The sequence below is a fragment of the Stegodyphus dumicola genome, chromosome 8 (assembly GCF_044657685.1).
Source record: "Stegodyphus dumicola isolate Sdum_Otavi_A_Nest chromosome 8, ASM4465768v1".
Lineage (NCBI taxonomy): Eukaryota > Metazoa > Arthropoda > Arachnida > Araneae > Eresidae > Stegodyphus > Stegodyphus dumicola.
The window spans coordinates 103,287,902-103,310,392 of NC_140775.1; the positions used below are offsets into that span (position 1 = coordinate 103,287,902).

At 29.7% G+C, this 22,491-nt stretch overlaps 1 protein-coding gene across 2 annotated transcripts in view; it reads left to right on the forward strand.

The window, feature by feature from the left end:
- The window catches only part of LOC118181246 (nose resistant to fluoxetine protein 6-like), a 96,963-nt gene that overhangs the window by 70,400 nt on the left and 4,072 nt on the right, over nt 1–22,491 (forward strand). For both annotated transcript variants that reach the window (XM_085822200.1, XM_085822199.1), the window contains 3 exons: nt 9,795–9,924; nt 13,726–13,912; nt 20,009–20,151. In XM_085822200.1, the coding sequence (XP_085678326.1) occupies nt 9,795–9,924; nt 13,726–13,912; nt 20,009–20,151 (460 nt within the window). The remainder of the gene's footprint in view (nt 1–9,794; nt 9,925–13,725; nt 13,913–20,008; nt 20,152–22,491) is intronic.

Sequence of the window (22,491 nt, forward strand, 5' to 3'; positions counted from 1 at the left end):
ACGGCACGAATCTCACAGTCAGCGGGAGAACTAATTGTCTTAAACATTTTGAATGTGCACAGCAAACTGAAAACACAACATAGAGCAACCAAAATGGCGACAATTGAAAGTCAGTGAACAAGAAAGACTAGTGCACATGCGTAGGACACCTACCACAGCGCTGCGACGGCGCTAGAATGAAACGGTACTTAATTTCCGAATATGCTACGTATAAAATCTAAATGTACATATTCTATTTACATAAATTTCAACATTTTTGCTGTCTTATGGCTAATGAAATATTCTGAAGGTTTTGCATAAGATTTTAACCCTTTCGCTGTCCTCTCCTGTCCCCAAAAATTTCTCCCCAGCTGCCCTCTGTTTTTCGTAGTGTGTAATGTTGTTTTCTCTGTACATCATAACTTTCCATACATAACTTTCGTAGTGGATGAATGTCAATGAATATTAAGTAAAATTATAAGGAAGTAAAGCATAATGGAAAAATAATATCTCTGCTTATTTCTTAACACCAGGATAATTTGATAATATCTGATCTAGGCGGTCCACTCCTCCCATTTTGTTGTTGTAATCTTTTACAATTATTGGTTTTTTATAGTTCTTTTCCGTGTTCCAGCATCAATCATTGAGTTATTATAGACGTATATCTTGTCTTTTTAATTCACAACTTCATTTTTTTCTCTTTTTCTGCTCAGTAGACGTTGAAGCCATCTCTTATTGTCTTATGTAAAATGGAGCAAATATTCATAAAACCTGGGGCAAATTCAATTAGAAATAGAATTTCTGATTAGTGCTGCCCTGTATGAGGTGTTAGAACAAACAAAAATAAAAACTCAAAGAAGTTAACATTTAGAAAGCGTTTTGAATGTTTAAAAGTTTTAAAATGTAGAAGAATGCTTGAAGCGTGTTATGGCCGCCCTGCAGAAGTTTCACTTGAATCCGCTAGATGCGTTAACGGATGACAAAGAGCTTAAATAACTATGCTACTATTTATTTCATTTATTCTTTTTATGCAAAATGTGAGGCCTGTAGTTTCACCTTTTATTCCCTACAGTTTGATGCTGATTTCGTAGTATATATCCAAACATATCATTAAATTTTGTTCTTTCAGTTTTCCTTTTTAAGTCCGTTTTACTCTACCTGTTGGCATTATTCATTAGAGGCTCATGGAATGCCACTCATGGATTTTCTGCAGCAGTGTTCTATGCTATTCTCAATCATTAATGTATACGAGATATTTGAAAAGCTAAAATTATTTCTGTAAATATTGATCCAAGGCATATACTTCCAGTTATATTCTCAAAGAAAATTTTATCAAGCACTTTCAGTGCTGTAGGTAAAATGGTTAAACGAATCCATAATTTAATTTTTGTAACACCATCATAGAGCAAAAGGTTTAAATTGATGGAAATTGCTCAACAATAATAGAAACAAAACAGAAAAAGTGTCTTAAAGGGTAATTTCTCCTCCCTTCCAGCATGCCTTCATGGTGTAATTGGTAACACACTTGGTGATTATTTGAGAGGTCCAGGTTTGGGTCCCGGTGAGGGCATTTCTGATTTTTCATGTCTCCTTCAAAGTAATGTAATGATTCTACAGTGGCACCCAATCTAAAAGGTGGTGGATGATGATGATTCTTCACCACCAGGATTTGGCGATTGGGTCCCCTAATTCCTAGTCACCTTTTATAAGAGAAGTATATAAAATATTTTCTCCCTACTTCTAGCATGCCTTCATGTTGTAACGGTAGCACACTCGGCACATGTTCGAGAGGTCCAGGTTCGAGTTCCCTGCGAGGGCATAGCTTATTTTTCATGTCTCTTGTTTAAAAAATACCTAACGTCTCTACAGTCTCACCATTTAGAGATTCATAAAAATCAGGACAAGCCTATAAGAAAGTTGTGACCCCGATATTACTAGAAGAGGCACACTATCGAACGCTAAGAAGCGAGGGAAAATGTAAAAAAAAACTACAATCTAGTGTTCCAATTGTCCAAAATCGCTTAAAATATATTTGTTTTAACAAATACCATGTGATATAGTGTAATATATTATATTATACTAAATATAAATTAATAAAAATACAACAAAATGGATATATTTTTAATATATTTTATGTTGCATATCTTATATTTATATCCCAGCGCTTATTCCATTAAATTCCTTTTTGAAATCCAACTGAAAATCCTATTTAACTTGAACAAGAAAAGTGCCACTTATATTTGGGTGACGAGGGCCCGCAAGGAAGCATACCCATCACCCAGAAATGGGTGATGCAGTGATGAACGTGTTAAATCTACTGTTTCGAATTAAATATCATTTTCTAAACTGCTATTCTAAGAGCTTGCCATTAAAAAAATCTTTCATTTTAATACTTTTATATGAATGGGATATTGGCATATTTTATTGTTTTTTCTCACAAGTAATGATAGAAATTATTGCTAATCAATGTGACCTGTCGTTTATCTTATAAAATTTGGTTTGCTTATCCATGTAACAAAATGAATAATACAGTACAAAGTCCAAAATCCGGACTAATCGGGACTTTGGTGATTCTGGATTTAGGATTTTTCCAGATATTAGATCATCAGTTTAAATCTAGTAAGATGGTATGTAGGAATTATAAAATGAAAAATATGAAATCGTGATTTATGAAATAATGAATACATAATCTAAAGAGTATCAAAATTTACAAAAAAAAAAAAAAAAAAAAAGCTTAATATTTATTTGTTTACCTTATTAAGCATTTCGTTCAATGTAAGTTGTTTACGTTGCTTTGTTTTTTGTGCTAATACTTTCTCTTTAATTCTGTAGACAGACATAATCTCTTGTTTAGTTACATTGCTGAAGTCCTGTAACTGCTGTTTTGAGAATTCTGACTAACTTGTCAATCCAGGGTTCGTACGGTCCTTAAGAGTCCTTAAATTTTTTTTAATCGGTTTTTGGTCTTTTAAAGTCCTTAATTTTGGCCAAAATCAGTAGAAGTCCTTAATTTTAATCATCTGAAATTTCTGTCTGTTTTTACGACTGCCATTTTGAGTGTGAATTAGCATTTTGGAGGAATATTTTTGTCTATTCATTGACGTATATGGTTATCTTTTGAATGGGTTCATGGGTTATAATTTGTTTCTATCTCTGATGATGGGATACTCGAGTTTCTAAGCAAGAAGTGAAACATAAGCATTTCAAAATTCATTTTTTTTAATAAAAAGCTCTTAAAAAATTTTTTGCTTTTGGGGTTGTGAATTCTTTTATTAAATGGTTCTAAATTTGACAACTTGTCAACATTTTGGCGATTTTTAAGATCAGTTTCTGTAGAAAATTTTTAATTCCGAGATCTGAGAATTTTTCGGCGATTTTTTTTCTTAAGCATCATAACATTGTTCATAACTGTTCTTATTTGACATAACATTGATTATAAAATGACATGACATAACATTTATCATAAACTTGATAAATTTCATTAAAATAGTGGTAATATATTAGAATTATATTTAAAAAATAACATTAAAATAAAAAATTTTTATTTTTTGCTGTCATGTTATAAAGTTTCATTTGAAATTTTTTATTTTTTGCTGTCATGTTATAAAGTTTCATTTTGGCAACTTATTATACAATATTTTAAATCTGAAAAATAAACAAGGTATGTAGCTATAAAGCATAATTTACGGAACAGCTCTTAGTAAAAGCAAAATTAGCTATGTAATTAGTTAAAATCTCTTATTTTTAATTTTTTAGAGTAAGCATTTTTCCCATGTAATTGCCTTAAATTATTCAAAATTCTCAGAATATGCATCAGTTTTTTCTATAAAATTAATTTTACACTTTTTCCTTCCCCTCTTTTTTTTTTCAAAATATTTCTGTTTTTTTGCAGTTATAGAATTGGTTGGGATAATTTTTCTTAGTACTTTTGACATTGCAGCATGGAAAGTTTAGAAGGATTTGAAGGCAAGATTTATAGACCCACGATTCTAGAAGATTCGAGAAATATGTGACAAAATGAAAAATATCATATGGTATCAACATATCAACATGTAATGGATGCATTTTACAGAAAGTTTGCGATGAATTTCTTACTTTTTGGAAAAGGTCTGGAAGAACATTGGAAACATAATATTTGAATGTTCTACTCCTGATACTAGAATCTTTTTTCTTAACATGTTTATCTTCCCTTTATTTTCTCTACTTTTCACTAGACAAAAGCATGGAAAATACAACAACTTCATATAACAGGTAGACGGCTCACCCACAGAGAATTCGTCTGCTAGGTTGTCTCCAACATATACCACGTGACTTAAGCTGTTGGCGCCCTTGGGGAGTGATAGCTTAGGCTGTTTATCGCCAGTTTGGCGCGCTTTTGATATGGCTGGTAGTGCTTTTTATTTCCGTTATTCCTTATTCTTATAATGTTTGGTAAGTTCAAATTCACTGCCACTTTATTCCTGCTTTACCAGATCATTCTTATGCATTAGCTAAATTAAAAAAATTTAGGATTTATTCATGCATTATTAGCTAAGATATACTAGTATACAAATTTTCAGCTCATTTATAGATTTTGAATTAGCTTTTTTTTTTTTTTTTTTTTTTTTTTTTTTTTAAAACCAAAGTAAACATATCGCACAATCTTATCTCAATAATTTAATAATAATAGCATTTTTCTTTCTTTCTTTTTTTTAATAGCAGGCAGTACTTGTTTATGAAACCAAAACGCGTACGATTTGGCAAAAAAATGTTAGCGCCAATTGGCACAGCTTTTTATTTCAACGGGATACACGGAAAAAGAACATAAAATGCAATTATTTGTAAAAGGTGATTCCAGTAAATAATGTCACAGTATTTATTACATTTTGATGCTATTAATACATGCTGAAAATGTCATACACAGCGGAAATTTTCTTATACAATATGGCTGAAACTTTCCAACCAATTCAACAGAGATAGTAAAATGACAAAAATACTGGAAATAAAATAATAAATCATGCAGTTTTAACTTAGCTATGAAAGGTTACAGGTCCCCCTTTTACAAAACTTTCTTTACATCCATAGGCACTGCAGCGGATAACCATTTTTTCTTAAATTTTATGTGACCAAGCAGAGCAGGCGTCTTTCGTCTTATAGAAATTAATGTAAAGTATTTACGGACTTTTGGAATTCGACCAGCAGTCACGTGACACTAATGTTGGAACCAGTCGGAGGTTGCAATAAGCTCTCTACCAGTATATATCTCGTTGGGAAAATATCAAAAATGCTTCTAATCTTATCTCTTGGGCAGCCATTATAGAAAGAGATTTTTTTTTATTAATAAAGAAATTGAAAACTTACAATTTTAAAGATTCATCTAATATGTCTAAATGTATCGTACACAGAGCTGGTGCTATGCATTTTCCCACCTGATGCAATCTCTGTGTATACTAAATTCTGCTGCCTAGTGCCTATCTAAATTCTGCTTCCAATGCCTGCTCTAAATTCTAAAAGTTTTGCCATTTCTAGATTTTGTTGTTCTGTGTGTCACTAAATTCTAAAAATTCTGCCACACCAGCTCTGTAACCGCCCTTTGCCATATATATTTCATATTTCTTCTGAATGTTCATATTACTAAAGAAATAAAATTAGCCTCTTTTTCTGTACATTCTAAATGCATTTAGTATTTTTTAGAATAACAGAAATCCTTAATTAAATCCAAAAATTCTAAAATTAAACGGAAACACGTTGAAGAAAGAAACCGATTACATAAAGAAAACTATTCTTCAAAGATATGTGCAGTTATTAAATTACACAATTGTTTATTATTTCAGCCTTTACTATAATTTTCCATTTCTGTTTCCTCATATGATAGAGTTACTGAGCCAGATTAAATTAAAATTAAACTGTATAATCTTTGACCACTAGTCCACGTTTTTAGTTTGAATTTGACTGTTGTTGTTTAATTATGTCACCTTGAGCTGTAATTCACTTTGTTAGCATAAGAACATGCCTTAATGTTCTAAGTTCTTTGTCTGATATTGTAGTTACTTTCAGACATAGTGATAATTTGCTTCACGTCTATCGGATGGGGGTTGGGACTATTTAACTTTTACCAGATCAAGTAAACCCTCATAGGTACATTGTGGAGAAGTTGACAGGAGATAAAGCACACAGATACTAGCGAGAACATTGGTTTGCATATTGAGACAAATTTCTCATTATTGTCAAAAAAGATTGATAATTAAAGAGAAAGAAATCAATATAAACTAACCAAAATGTTTGGGACGCCTTGTCTTCTCTGAACTTTCAGTAACTTTCTTCACTATCGGTAGCGGTATTTTCTGGTTCTAGAACCATGCTAGATATTTCACCATTCATTAATTGATTGAAGATTGAGAAGCATTGTCATCACAATGAAAATCTTCTTTTATATCATCTTCATTTATTACCACTTCTCCACATTTCTTTAGAAAATCCGTTAACTGGAAAATTTCACCTTTATTTTGCGATATTCGAAAACCTTTAAAATTAATGGCTATCATCATCAAATTTAGCTATACTTCATTATACATATTTGGCTATGGGTCATGAGCTTGGTGACTAATGACAAGTTGTTCCGTTAAAATTTATCTTGCTTCTATCGTGCACTAAGACAATTAAGCCTGAAATGTATTAGTTTAGTTATTTATTAGACTTATAACTATTTCTTGCACATGCTTAAAGCTTATCTAAGTCCTGAATAAATAAATTCCCACATATACTTAAGGCTTATGGAGGGACGGTGCTAGATATCTTACTGCCTGATGCAGTCTCTGCGGGTTCTAAATTCTGCTACCAAGCATTTTCCTTTGTCTTCTCTAAATTCTGCCACCCATTTTGGGCTTTATGTGAATAAGAAATTAGTTATTTGTAATTCAAAGAGCGTTAAATGTAATCTTTTGGCCTATAAGTATCATAAACAAAATCCATTTTTAGCATATGGAAAGAAATTTTTCCTCGTCAACATTTCTTAAAAAAAATTAGTTATCCGTAATTCAAAGAGCACTGAATGTAGTCTTTTAGAATATGAGTATCATAAACAAAATCCACTTTTAGCATAGGAAAGAAATTTTTCCTCGTCAACATATCTTAGCACATTTAACTTAAATCATCTGTAATCATTGCCAAGCATAATGTCAACATACAAGGTTACCATACTCTTCGTTATTCAATTACTAACATTAAAAAAAAAAAAAGAAAAGTGTTTAGGCATCGCTATGTAAGTCATTAGTCAAGTTGTCATGTGTTGATAAACATGCGGTAATGAAAGCAAAATACAGTCAAAAGTCGTTAATCCGGACTCGTCGGGACTTCGGCGATTCCGGATTATCGATTTTTCCGGATTATAGATCATCAGTTTAAATCTCGTAAGATGGCATGCAGAAATTCTAAAATTAAAAATATGAAACCGTATTTTATGAAATAAAGAACAATTATGATCTAAAGGGTATCAAAATTTACAAAAAAAAAAAAAAAAAAAAAAAAAAAAAAAGCTTAATATTTATTTGTTTACTTTATTAAACATTTCTTTCAATGTAAGTTGTTTAAGTTGCTTCATTTTATGTGATAATACTTTCTCTTTAATTCTATAAACAGACATAATTTCTTGTTCAGTTACAAAGTTCCGCTGTTCAAGTCCCGTTAATTGCTGTGCCGAGAATACCGACTAACTTGTCAATCAAAATTTTTTCGTTTTCACTAACCTCTCTGTCACATTCTTCATGTCTTTATCCATTTTTTGCAGCAATTCCACTTTTTGTTTGTTGGACATCGAAACATACTTTCGTTTTGTAGATCCTTTGGAAGTTCCAGCATCGGAAATTCTATTTGACATAATCGAAAGTTCAAGTTTACATTTATAAAATTGCTCTTACAGTCTGCAAAAAATAATAAGCGGGATCCAATTCGAAGATTAAGAAACAACGCAATCATTAACATTAAGTGATATAGATAATTAGATAATTTTAGCTTACACCGTCCGTTATACATTAAACGCGCAGGCGAAAACGTATTCTGCACTTGCGCACACGCATATGCGCAGTAGTCAAGGTCTTACGTGCACGCGTAAAACGCCTGTGCGCATGTGCCAACGCGGCGCATGCGCAGAAAGTTTTTAGCTTTGAGGTCCGGATTATGGGTGTCCAAATTAACGACTTTTGACTGTATAATAAATAATGATTCGCCAGCTTGGCATCAGACATATAAAATATAAGAAAATGTAAATTCAACAGTGTATGTATGTAGAATGTTTCGGTTTCGGATGTAAGCCAAGCAGGCAATTTGGGAGCTACAGAGCCAAGTTATTGATGATACAAATTTATGCTAAAATGATTGCCAGTGTCAATGATTATAAGTTACGGAGCGCCTATGGTTCAAAACCATGCACCTCCACATCAGAAAAATATCTAAGTAGTGAACAGAAATAGGAAAATTGCATAACTGGTTATTGTGATGCACACTAGAGGGAGCTACATCAAGTTTTTATTTATTTATTTATTTATTTTTGTGGGGGGGGGAATTTTATGATTTTAAACTTTTTTTTTTTTTTTTTAATTTTATAACACATAAATACGACACTAAAGCAAAAAGTGGAAAGGAAAGATTTTACAGATTATTAGATTCATTGGCATATGGCACTAATCATAGTGAAGTAAACTATAAATTTTCGTGATGAAATATCCAGGGCAGAAATTTATTTCTGCGAGCAGGATGATTAAATAGTGAACGGATTGATAAGAATGCAGAGGTGGCCACTTTTCAGTAATATTGAAGTAGATCTAAAATGATTGCTTCTTCAATAACAAAATATCTTATTTAGTGTTGAAGTGAAATTAAGAATCAAGACTCTTCCGATGGTTTATTATGCGTGGAGGGGGGAATTAAATGTGCATGCCTATGAGAAAAACATTGTTGGTGGTTTTGAGGTCCGGATTTTAGATTATTCTGGATAATGGACGTTTGAAATTTGTACTGTATAAAAAATAATTTTAGTACATCTAACTAATGCAACAGTTATTATTTTGTATCATGAATGTGATAAATAAAATAGATTTTTATTATCTTGTAGTACATTGAATCGTAAAACTTCTTTTTAAGTGATAATCTGCGTCACAACAGTTTTCCTACTTACATAATTTTATGATTAAAAAAGCAAATACAGAAGTGAAGTGTAGGCCTGAGATTTCAAAATTGAATTTATTTATATTATTAGGTAAAATTCATTTTTATTAGCTAGCAATAGTAGGTATTATTTATATGTATATAATCTTAGAAGAGGGATACTCCTTACTGTATCAGATTTTCCATCTGGAATTTTTGGTGTATGTTTTTCGTTTTTATATGTTTACTAAGAATTTCTTTCTTTCTTAAATGTTGTAAACTGCACTAATTAATGTTTTAGCAAATTTTTAAATTATGATTATTTTTTAAATATTTTTTTTTTTTTAGCAATGGCTTAGGATTATAAGCGTTGCTCCCGCTTGACATTACAACTCACACTCAATGCAAACTGAGAAGCAGAATTTTAGTCTAGATGCTAATGTATGAAATTATATGTATCAAATCTCGTATTTGCTTAACTTGTAAAAGAAAAATATTTTTGGTTTGTATGTGCGAGAGAGATGAATGTTTTCTGCAACACACATCAAAATAACATTTTTTTCTTTGTTTGTTTAATTTTCTGTCTACAGTATATAAACATTATTGTCTTATTGACAGCAAAATTTCTTCTATTGCTAATATTTGCTTATATTTTCTACTTTTATTTATTTATTTATTTTCTCTATTTTTCTTAGGTCTCTAGGTGTAATAAATGACTATTACAAAAATGTGTATATCAAACCATATTGCAGAATGGGACCATATATTGTGGGCATTGCTGTTGGATATTATTTATTGCATAAAAAAGAGCTGCCATTAAGCAGGGTATACTTCATACTTACAGACTATTTAATAACATTTGTATATTTTATTACATGATAAATTTATTATATAGACTAGAGATGGCCAAACTTTAAGACGATGGGAGCCACGTAATAGGTTTCATGAGCGTTCGAGAGCTGCAAGTCCAAATTGTTGCCCTGTTTTAAAAATAATGAGACATGTTTTGAATATAAAGAAACTTTTAAAGTAAAATTAATGAATATGTGATTAACATGATTACATATAAATATGAATAAATACATGTCATGACCTACTGTTTTGTGTTCAGAAAAGTTAAATTCCAAAGAAATAAAAATTTTTAACTCTTGAATTGGGCAACAGAGCTTTTTTCTTCAGGTAGAGAAACCAAATATTTTCTTCTGATATACTTTATACCTATCTGTTTATAATTACTGTTGTTTTATTTTAGTAGAAGTAAAATTAATCAAAAGCATATTCATTGGTCTACAATTACATAAAAAATTTTATTTGAGTAAATTATAAATCATTATTTAAAAGAAAATGGAGCATTTTTTTTTAACTCGTGAGCAATCTTTTAGAAAGGAAAAATTAAATGATACCGGTCAACACGCACTGCAGAGAAACTGTTATTTGAGAAGGAATATTTATTTAAAAATAAGCTATTAACTTTGCTTAAAAAGTAATTTTATTTCTCCGTACAATTAACATAAGGACCAACATACTGAGATCATTTGAATCTTGGAGAACCTAAGAAATTGTTAGACATTTTCCCCCTAAAACTTTGGAATAACTATTTTTACTAAAGCCTAGTATAGAACAATTCACACACACACACACACACACACAGAGACACATACAAAAAAAAAAAAAAAAAAAAAAAAAAAAAAAAGAAAGAAAGAAAGAAAGAAAGAAAAAGATTATGATTGCAATTTTAGTGGTGTTTGAATAACCAGTATCTCTCATAGTAGCCCCGACTTTGTATTTCAGTGTGGCATCCAACAAAATCTGCCAGAATGTTTTAATCAGTACACTGTGCATCATTGAAAATTCTCGAAACTATCTCTCGAATCATTCCAATAATTTTGGACATAGATAATGAAGTTCAGGAGCATCATTGAAAATTCTCAAAACTTATTTCTAGCATCGTCCCGATAATTTTTGACATAGATAACAAAGTTCATGCGCATCATTGAAAATTCTTGAAACTATCTCTCGAATCATCCCGATAATTTTAGACATAGATAATGAAGTTCACGTGCCTATCGTTGAAAATTCTTGAAGCTATCTCTCGAATTGTCCTGATAAATTTGGACATAGATAACGAAGTTCATGCGCATAATTGAAAATTGTTGAAATTCCTCCCCCCCATCTTGAATCGTTATGATAATTCTGGACATATAAAACCTATTGCTAATAAATCTAATAGTTCATGTTGGGCTATATAAATGTTTCATGGAGCACGTATTCCATCCATCTACCAGCCGAACTCTTCAACATAGCTATTTAATTTTGAGCTGTTTTTCAGATACATGGCAAATCAAAACTAATGTTACAGAAAGAAAACATACCTCTCACTACTATAATGAATTTATTTCATAAATGCAGATATGACATGAACTCGTAGCTCTTCACATTTCTGTAAACATGCACAGATATTTGATATGGAGGCCTTTTGTAACACAGTAGATGTCTGCATAATAGTTTAGATCCTAAGCTCTTGCCAAATAGATGAACGAATCCACCAGATTCTAACTGCTGGGCCCATAAAGGCAGTCAAATGACTTACTGTCTCGTTTGAATTTGTAAGCAAAATAACTTCGAAGAAAGTTTAAAATAAATAATTACCAGCCTGACAGTTACATAGTACAACTTTCCAATAGGTTACCTAACCTGCGTACAGAAAATAAATCTCAAATGGAGTTTGAAATGGAGTCTGTCGGCAGATATTTTAGAAAATAAAAGATCAGACTTTAAAAATAAAGACTTAAAGGAGCAACATTTCACATTATTGCCTGAAATTTGTAGTGATCAAGCAGTGGATCATTGTACAACTTTTCGTTTGGCTACTAAGCTTTCATGAAGAACATGTCAGACATACATGATGATCGAAAATTAGAATGACTAAAATATCATCAGATTAAAAAAAAAGTGTAATGCTGGCATAAGAGCCGGGGCAACTGGTGCAGTTGCAAAGCGTCAGTACTAAGGGGTGAAAAATTTAAAAAATGCCGGGTAGCAAAATGCCTCTAACCTAGTGCAGCAAACTGCATCTAACATAGTATGAGGTAGAAAGAAAGCAGTTTGTCAATATCAATATGCCGAATTTGACTGAAACTTTGGAGAAGAGAGATATTTGTATTCTGTTGATCTCTCATAGCTTGATGTAACATTATTAATATGAAGATTTGATGATTAAGGTAAAAGATCTCTATCTGGAATAACAATATTTGATAAAATAGGAAATAAAAATTTTGACTAAAATTTAAATCATTGTCAAACCTGTGATTCTTCTTGTGACTCCAAATATTTCAGCATGCACAACCATTGATGAAATAAATTATGATCTTTACCTAGGATTACCAAGGAATTATTATGAAAGATAGAGTTTTATGCAGGAAAAGTATTTATTAAGCATATTATTGTGAATGGTTGCAAAATATGTGAAACAATTGCATAAAAATGTCTGACTTGCTTAGGGATAAAAAATTAATTTTGAAGGAGTTCCACAGAAAGTCTCTCCAAAGTCTCCTAACCAAGTAAAAAGCTGAAGGTTTCCTCCCCCCCAAAATAAAATCCTCACAAAATTCTTCCCCGGATTAAAAAAGCTGTATATGGATTGCAAGTTGAAACAGGTTTCTTCAGCAGTTACTCATGCCATTCAAGGACTGAATAAAAGTAGTACCTTAGAACGTATAGCAAATCTTCCAGGTGGATCACAAGTGTTGTGAACAATGGGATCACACAGGAATGTAAGCAGATACTGCCTGAGATAAAATTAACTTGAGAGAAAAAATATTAAGAAGAATAATTAAGTAAAAACATTAGCATTGAGTTTCAGCTTAACCTCATATTAGTATATTCCGATGACCATTACCTGTTCAAAAAGTAACATAACCGGAACAGTAATTACCAGAAATAGAATTATATGTAATTTTACGTATTTATTACTCTGACGATAAGCCAGCAGTGGACAGTTTGACATCTATCAAATTTTTACATACAGAAATTAAATTAGCAATTTAGAAATAATTCACTGTACAATTTCTATTTCAGATTCCATTTTTATTAAAAAATTAAATTATATTTATTCAAAACAAGCCACATTTCAGATAGCAAAGGATTGCAAGTAGCTCGCGAGTGGTAGTTAAGATGTCGGAGAGCTGCAGTTTGGCTATATCTGGTATAGACCATCTTTATATGTATATATTTATTTGATTTTACCATTATATTACAGTATGTTTGAATAGTTTTAGCAAATTTTTGTTAGAAATTTAAAAAATGGTTTTAGTTATTACAAATTTTTATTATGTTTTTAATATTTTAAACACCATATGGTCAGAAATTAGCAGAATGATGGAAATGGATGAATTAATATTTAATAAAACAAGCTTAATAAAATTCTTCAGTGAAATTTCAAATATGGAATATCTTGAGTTTAAAATAATAATCTTAAAATATGCAAAATTTTAACTCCAATCTTATTTCAAGAAATTAATGTATTCTTATTTACATATGCACGAAATAATGTAGGGCAGCAAGTACTTTTTTGTGTAAGTTCTGTGCATGTTTCATAAATTACTTGCTTTTTCTTTTCAATTGCAGTGGAAAGTAGCTGTTATGTGGATTCTTTCAATAGCTTTGTGTCTGACTATCATATACCTTATGTGGCCAGCAAATCAGGGATATCTACCCTCAGACTCTGAAGCTGCAGCTTATAGCAGTCTATCTCGAACATTATGGGGCATTGGTGTTGGATGGCTAATTGTGGCTTGCTATTATGGTTATGGAGGTAACTCTTATTTTTTTTCAAGTATTTTAGGCTTGATAAAATATTGATCTCAAAAAAAAAAAAAAAAAAATGAACATGGTTGATTTTTATTCCTATAGATCAGTCGTTCTCAATCTGTTTTGGTTCATGCATTTGTTTAAACCCTTGCTAAAAGATCATCCCCCCCCCTTGTTTCCCAAACTAATGTATACATTTATTTAGATTTAGATTATTTTTAACATGTTTAAACATTTACATTTATTTAGATGCTGTTAAGAGTTCTAGCGTTCAACTGCACATTCGAAATCATTACATATATATTTTTAATTTCAGTAATACCAAATAAAATATTAAAAATTTAATTAAAATATTGAAAGCAAAACTAGCATAATCAAATTTTATAGGAGCAGTTAATAATGTAGCAAGTGAATTTAATCTTTTAATCCTTATAATATACATGTGTCAATGAATATTATTATGGTAATTTTTCCCTCTCATAACAATATAAACAATCACTTAACAATAAAAAGTTTCTTTTTTCATTAGATCAAGCAGTTAGATCACATAATGAGATGAAACATGTCACCTCATTTCATTCTATAAGCATTCATCTCTATTTAATGTTATCAGTTTGTTTATAAATGAAAATAATTAATAGTATCTTCCAAAATATCTTTTATCTAGTCTCTATTTTAACATTAATTACTCTATCTTGTATTCTTAGAATATTTTAAATGCTTATTTAAAAATTACTTGGCACTAAGATAGACAATCTCCTCAATACCTCAGAAGAAATAGCTTCATAATGATGACAACACCTTTATGCACATTAGCTGCTATTTGACAAAACAGAAAGCTTTATAAGAGTGCCCCTACAATAAGGTTTTCCTATCCGTATGAAGGTCAAATTTTAACTTGTAAAAAGCAGTCTTCATACTAGTACTTCATACAGCTACTAATAAGGTAGCAAATTTTTGAATTCATTTGTTTTGCTGTGCTATTCTGATTTGCCAAACAATGAAAAATTTACTTACATAACAGCATCTGATATAAAGGTGTCATAACCAGGAAGGTAGTTTTTTTAATTTTTTTTTAGAAATATATCTGCACAAGGATGCATCATCTTGTGCAAGGTACCATTATGAAAAATTATAATTATTTCATAATATGTCAAGGTACTATTATGAAAATAAGTCTGGCAATTATGAAATTTTGAACATTGTTCAATCACATAAAAATACTGATATCAAGGCATTTTTCTAAGAATATTAACTGGCATTGTAATGACATCATTTGCTATTCTAGGCTCAGTGCAAATAAGCTATTAAGTAAAATCTTTATATAATCTCTAAGATATGCATTTTTATATTAATGAAATTACACTTGATATGTAATGTCTTCATTAGGAAGGATTACTTTTTAACGTGGAAAGATATGTTAAATCAAATTTAATTTGTAGAATGGAAACAGATGTGTAAATTTTTGCAAAATGAATATCCCCCCTTTAACTTCATCTGACAATAATTAAATATTAATAAATAATTTTTAAAATATATTAATTAACTTAATTGAATTGATCCAAAAAGAAAACAATTTGCTTAGCATCAAGATAATTTTACAAAAGCAGCATTCAATTAACATGCAATTATGTACATCACATGAAATTTATGAAGAGGAAATAAATTTTTCAACTTAGTTTTAAGGCAAGCAAAGAGTTTCAGCAAATGTTTACAGTTCTAAAGTTGGCCTATAAAGCATTAGAACAGAAACAAAAATACCTTACATGTATACATACTATGTCAGAAGTCAAACAACAAAAATCAGCGTTAATTTACAAAAAAATTTACAAACCGCAAATGCGGTTTTGCAGCTGAAGATGATGGTTCGGTAAAACCATCGAAACTAGTCCTGTGAAAGTTTTGTAAATTAACGCTGAGTTTTGTTGTTTGACTTCTGAATTAGTATTTATTCGGCGTGTTATTGTGTCTTAATACATACTATGGTTTAAAATTTGTCTAAATATATGTCATTCTTAAGTTTTAGAGATATCAGAGTGAGAATTTTTGTAATTAAATGAAAGGAAAGGTATGTAAATTAGCAACATTACCAGCAGTACATTTTTTGCTTTTAAAAGATCTAGAATAAAATATGAAACTAGAATGTAACATCTTCATTTATTAAAAAAAAAAAAAAAAGATAAAAATTTAGTAACATTTTTGGAATTTTTAAAATAAAGTAGTTCAGAAGAACAGAAACAATAATTCACTTTCAGTTTCAAGTTTAATTCGCTTAGCAAATTCAACCTTGTTCTGTAAAGAACATTAATATGTGTTAAAATAAAATTTTACACCTAATACTTGCCAGAAGTCTACAATGGTTTGCTTAAAAATTTAACTCATGAGATTAAATATAAAATTATATTGCTTAAAAATTTAACTCATGAAATTAAATAGAAAGCTATATCTTATATTACTTGAATTAATATAAATAAATTGATGATCTAGTACATAATGATAACTAAAATTTCAGGCTCTTTGATCAAAAATAAAAATTGTAAATAATTTTAGTTTCTATATTCTTGATGTTTTATGGTTAACATTATCTTATGCTTACTTATAGGTAAATATTAAAAAAAGTATTTATACAGGATGCTTTATGTATTAAATTACTAGTTACATATATAGCTATTTTAAACATTTTGATAAACCAGAAACCAATGCACAATTAAACGTAATATGAATAAATTCCTCCAGAATATGAAGCAATGCCATCTCAGTTTTCAATGAAAATTTTAAGATTTCTACATTCTTGGGCATTCTGAGCAAAATAATAAAGAAAACATAAAGAAGGTAAATAACAATAAAATTAGAAATGATACTGCAAGACATATTAAAAAGTTAAACAGAGTAACAGTAAGACTAAGTTTTTGAAGTCTTCCTTGAAAAATCAGTTTAAATTCAAAACTTTATTTAATATCTCAAAGTAGCGTTATTGTTTTCAGTATACAAATTTCATGTCCTGGCAAAATAGAAATTGTCATTTCACTTGCAAGAAACATTTGTTGCAAGCCCTATATGCAAGTAATCTAGTGCAAAAGGTCAATTGTGACTTGAATAATCAGTTTCTTTATTAACCCTCTGAGCATTACGGGTTTAGCCCTGAAATTTCAAAGTTCCTCAAAATGTCATGAATAAGTGATATTTTCTTAAATGACTCTTTCATTTTGTACCTTGATTCCTTTCCTTCCAATATACATCCAAACTGAAATCAGATACATTAAAAGCTAGCGGAAATTTTCATGTATAATGAATGTAGAAGGCACGGAATTGTCCGGCAGTTACGCTGAGAGGGTTAAATGCATGAAAAATTTCTTATGTTGCATTAATTCATGATGCAATAATACCACATTAAGGTTCTTCCCTTACAGTTTGGTACAGCTATTTCGGAAACCTAATTTAAAATATATGCCCTGATGTAAAAAATCACAGTATTTCTTTCTTTTTTTTTTTTAGATATATTTTTTTTTTTCTTTTTTCTGTCTTAAATTCCCCCTCCAAAAAACCCACAGATTTATGAGTTAGATACACAAAATATAATTCTCCATACTGTTAATGCATGCATTTGCTTACAGATACTTAAAAAGAATTAAATACACAGTAATTTAAGCTTCAGTAAAATTATATATTTTAGTAGCTAATAGCAGTTACCAAATTTTAGCTTAACATATTTAAATTAAATCAATTCTTAGTTGGCAGGTGAATTTAATTAAGGCAAAATATGTAAGAAATTTACCAAAGGATGAATACTTTCATGAAGGATATAATGTGTAAATGTACATGCTTCATGAATAATAATGCAATTATCCAAGATTCCACATAGCAACATTATCCATTCAAAATTGAAGAATTTTCAGATTCTCTAAAGTCTCGGCGGATTGCTGGAAGTGAGAACTTATGCTGTTTGCTTTGTCATTGGTTAATAAACAACATTTATCACATCAATTTTTTTCTTTTCATAATCAGACATGTTAAGAAAGTCTCTATATTAAAATCTGAAATAAATTTATTTTCATATTATATAAATTTCTATTCAGAGCACTCTTGTAATAAATTAATAACACAATTTTTATACAAGAATTAGAAATGCCTCTCAGTGTGTATACTCGGTACATAATTGTAAAAGTGGGTAAGTTTGTGTCAGTGAACCATGTAAATTTTACTTTCATTTAACAGGAAGCATAATACTCATTCTGAAAATCTCCAAATTAAGATTATTCATAACCATTTCAGAAAAATATAATTATTTTAGCTTTGTTAAATATTTAATTTCCTTAAAAATTAGTGAGAACAAAGCAAAATAAAATGTTTTAATATATATTTTCTAAGCATATAATTAATGTAATATGATTGTTTGATAATAATTAAACTCTTCCCATATTCTGTGCAACATAAATTAAAATAAAAATCAGGTCCCACATTAAAAATTGTTCTTATATGAAAAAATATTGGAATCAGTATATAAATTTCTTCTATATTTTAAACACCATTTAAATATTTTAGCTGTCATAGTTATAATACTGATGTCACATAGTTATAATACTGATTAAAGTCATTTAAATTTATGCAAAATATTGCGATTAAGTTTTCAATCTCAGATAATTATATTATTATTAAATTATAAAAATAATTATGGTATGGTATTAAAATTCTGTTAAAAAGTACTTTTGCACACTCTTTATTTTTCTTATTTGAAGAAAAAATAAAAGAACTGTAAACAAAGGGGGGGGGGAATACTCTGAATTATAATTTTTTTGTAAGTTTTAGAATTTGTATAACATTTATAGTAATAACAAATAAGAAGTATTACGATGTTGGTAGTTTTTTTATCAGTACATTTGGCTTCATATAATTTTCATGTAAAGAATGTTCATGATAAAGCATCAACAATAGCTTCAGCCTTTTTTTACTCATATAATTTTCATAAAAGTAACATACAAAAGCACCATACCCATATTTCACTAAAATTACAGATATATTTTTAAGGGCCTAGGTATAATAGACATTTGATTAAAAAAAGTGTGGTGCTTTCAACAAAGAAATTTCTCTTGTCTTTAATCAAATATCTACTCAGTTTTCTCTTACTGTTATTAAGCTGCTGATGTTTAATCCCATACAATGGAAAAACATCTTTGGTTTTACTAGGTGCCATTTGAAATGATAATAGAAGCAAGTCAAATGGAGACCTTCTAATTAAAGCATTTTAACTAACCTTATTTCTCCATTATTACTATTAATATTTATCAAATGTCGGTGGTTGTAAAGGAAAACCAACATCTTATTTTACATTGCTTTCTTTTAAAGTTAGAGAGTGATTTAAGAATTTATGAGGTCATGCAAGTCGCATGGCCTAAATAAGTTCAGATTCTAATTCCTCAATCAAAGCACCTAAGTTGCTTTACTATTTATGCTCTTGTACTACATTTTGTTTTTTGTTATCCAAGGTCCACTTTTGATATTTATATGCTTTGAACAGTGAGTTAGCTTCAAAATGGATTATTCTAAACAGTTCATTCATATGTTCTAAATTATTCTAATTACTAGAAGCAGAATTAATGGCAAGTTGCACTGCAGTATCTCATTTGGTTTATACGAAAAGTCTTCATTCTCCTATAGAGCTAATCATCATAGCTCACAATTTGTGGAACTATTTTTGTTTATTTTCCGTTCTTTAAGTTACCGTTCTTAAGTTTAAGGTACGAATCATGTTGTTTGTGTTACGTACTCTGAAGCCTTACCTTCTTGGAAATCCAGTTATTTGGTCATCACTTTCAAACTCCACTTAATTTTTTTCTTCCCCTGAGTAAGAAAACTGCTGATCAACAGTAGTTTTATTTATACTATTTCATAAACTTTACAAGCACTACTGTTGCCTAAATTGCTTTCATTTGTAAAAAAATGCATTACTTGTATTATTATTGGTATGATTAGTATGATAATATTAGTATGATTATTTCTATTACAGTAAGTACATATATCAACACTCATGAAATTTATATATGATATTGAATTAAATTTATTGAAATAAATTTTTAAGGATTTATGAATATTTTGTTTGCAGGTTTTGTGAACAAATTACTTTCATGGAGTCCTTTGATTCCCATGAGTCGTTTAACATACTGTGCATATCTAATTCACCCTGTGATCATGAATGCTTATTATGGTTCCACTGAAACTACAGTTGACTTTTCGAACAGTTTTATTGTAAGTATTTTTTTAAATTTATATTCATGATTTGAATTATGTAATTAAAATTTTGATCTCATATTCATTATATTAAATAGTTGAAGATAAAAGAATTAACTGTTCTAACTTTCATACATACTCTCTGTGTTGTATTTTAAATGAAAATATTCATTAGTCATTTTTTGTATTATTATTTCTATTACAATATCATGTAACATTATACTTTGATTTATGTTTGCTTTTACCTTTCAAGAAGAATTGCATATTTGAACTTGCTTAGTTTCCACATGTATTACAATACTCATCAATTAATTTATGTTTAACATATTTTAGCAACCATTCAGGTTCTGATTTACTGTTTAATGCAATTGCAGACAAGATGTATGGATTTCATAAAGAGCACAGAAAAATTCTATTAAGTTATTTTTCTTAATTTCTTCAGCTATATTCTGAAGCTTTTCAGCTAACTATAATAGTCCCCTGATATATTCCAGTGTTTTAAAACTTTCATTATATTTAATAGAATATAATTTTCTAAGAAGAAATAATTTACTACACATTCCTGAACATATATTAGCTTCTGCTATATTTATTTAGCAAGTTTACTGTATAAAAATGAATCCGAAATGTTTAGGTACATTAAAAGCTTTTTGGTCACTTTTTAAGTAAGTTTCACTATCAGATTCTGGTTTTCCTTTGAACACAATGGTATCTAAACCTTCTTTTATTAGAAGTTGTTCTATTTTAAATTTCCAGACTGAATAATATTCATCTGTTAACTTTTTTTATATAAACTGATTCTTTTAGAAAGGATATTAGTATTCATTCCAATTATTTTTCAAATTTTGTAACTAATATTTTCAGCAACAAGAAAAAGTCTTGATACTTTATGCCACAGTAATTCTACTGTATAGCATTTCAATTTTCAATTTTAGTTTTTAGAACTTATTATTTTCTTTGTCTCAGAATCATTAACATGTTCTGCATTAATACAGCTAAGACATTTTGAGTACATATCCTCTATTAGCTTAGTTTCATTAAAGAATCAAAACAACTATGAGATTCTTACTTAATAAATAACAGAATTTTGCTTAAGTTGAACAAAAATTAAATTCACAATCTTGACAGACATTTGAAACTGAAGTGTTGAAAAAATAATGTACATAAATGCATATTTGCCAACCTATGACACTCAAAAATCAGGAGATTTTTTTAAGAAATCAGGAGATTTTTCACAATGTTAAAAAGACTTTTTAAATGATAAAAATATGGTTTTTAATAATGAATTAACTTTAAATAGTAACTAATTCTTAAATGCAAGCAATACAAAAATACCTTACACATAAAAAAACATTTTTATTACTTGCATCATTTAAGAAAAAAAAAAGGGGGGGGGAATTTTATTTTAGAAAAAGTTTCTTTCTAAAGAAACTTCCTACTTTTGTTCACTGCAATTGCCACATAGGCCTGCTTTTGCTAATAAAAGTTTTTCTAATGTGTCATCACTAATATTAAATCTAAATTTTGTCCTTGTTTACGCAACAACACTGAAAATCCTCTCACACTCTGCACTACTATGGGGAACTGTCGAGATGGCCAACACAATTCTAGACAGTTGACTATATTTTAAAATTCCATCAGCACCTTTCAGTTTTCCAATTAAACTCCACTGGGTGTCAATCCTAGCTGATTTTATAACTTCATTCAAGTTTTCTAATTGTAAACTGCTGTTATGCAGCTGTTGGAACTGTTTCAATTTTTCCTTCCTTTTAGAACTCCTTTCAAGATAATAATAAATATCAACAATGTGTTCATCCAAATTTATTAGTAAAGAAACTGCCCCTTTTTCAGCTGCTAAATTTAAGAGGTGACAGGTGGACTTCATAATCTGCAAATCTGAATTTTCCTTTCTTAAGATGCCTGCAACACCAGTCTTCAAGCCTACCAATACTGGTGCATTATCGGCACCAAGTGCTAAGCAATTATCCAGAGGGCCTGCATTTTCTTTTAAAGTTTAATAATTAGCTGTGGTATATTAAAGCCTGTCAAATGTCCTTCTAAAATGGGGACAGAAAGTAAACTGCACTCATTTTCTGAAGACTCTGGATCAAAAAAAGAAACAACAATTGGATACAGTTTTGAATCGGTATTATTGCTTCCATCCGTAGAGAGGCAGAACGGAGCTGTTTTTGTGCAATCAATAACTGAAGATTTATTTTTCAAACCCATTTCTTTAACAATTGCACCTGTTTTGGTTCTTGCACTTGAGTATTTCTTAGCAATTCCTCTATCGGGAAACATTTTTCTAAATAAAGCTGCAGCGTGATCCGATGCATTCAGTGGCAGGTTGTGCTCCAG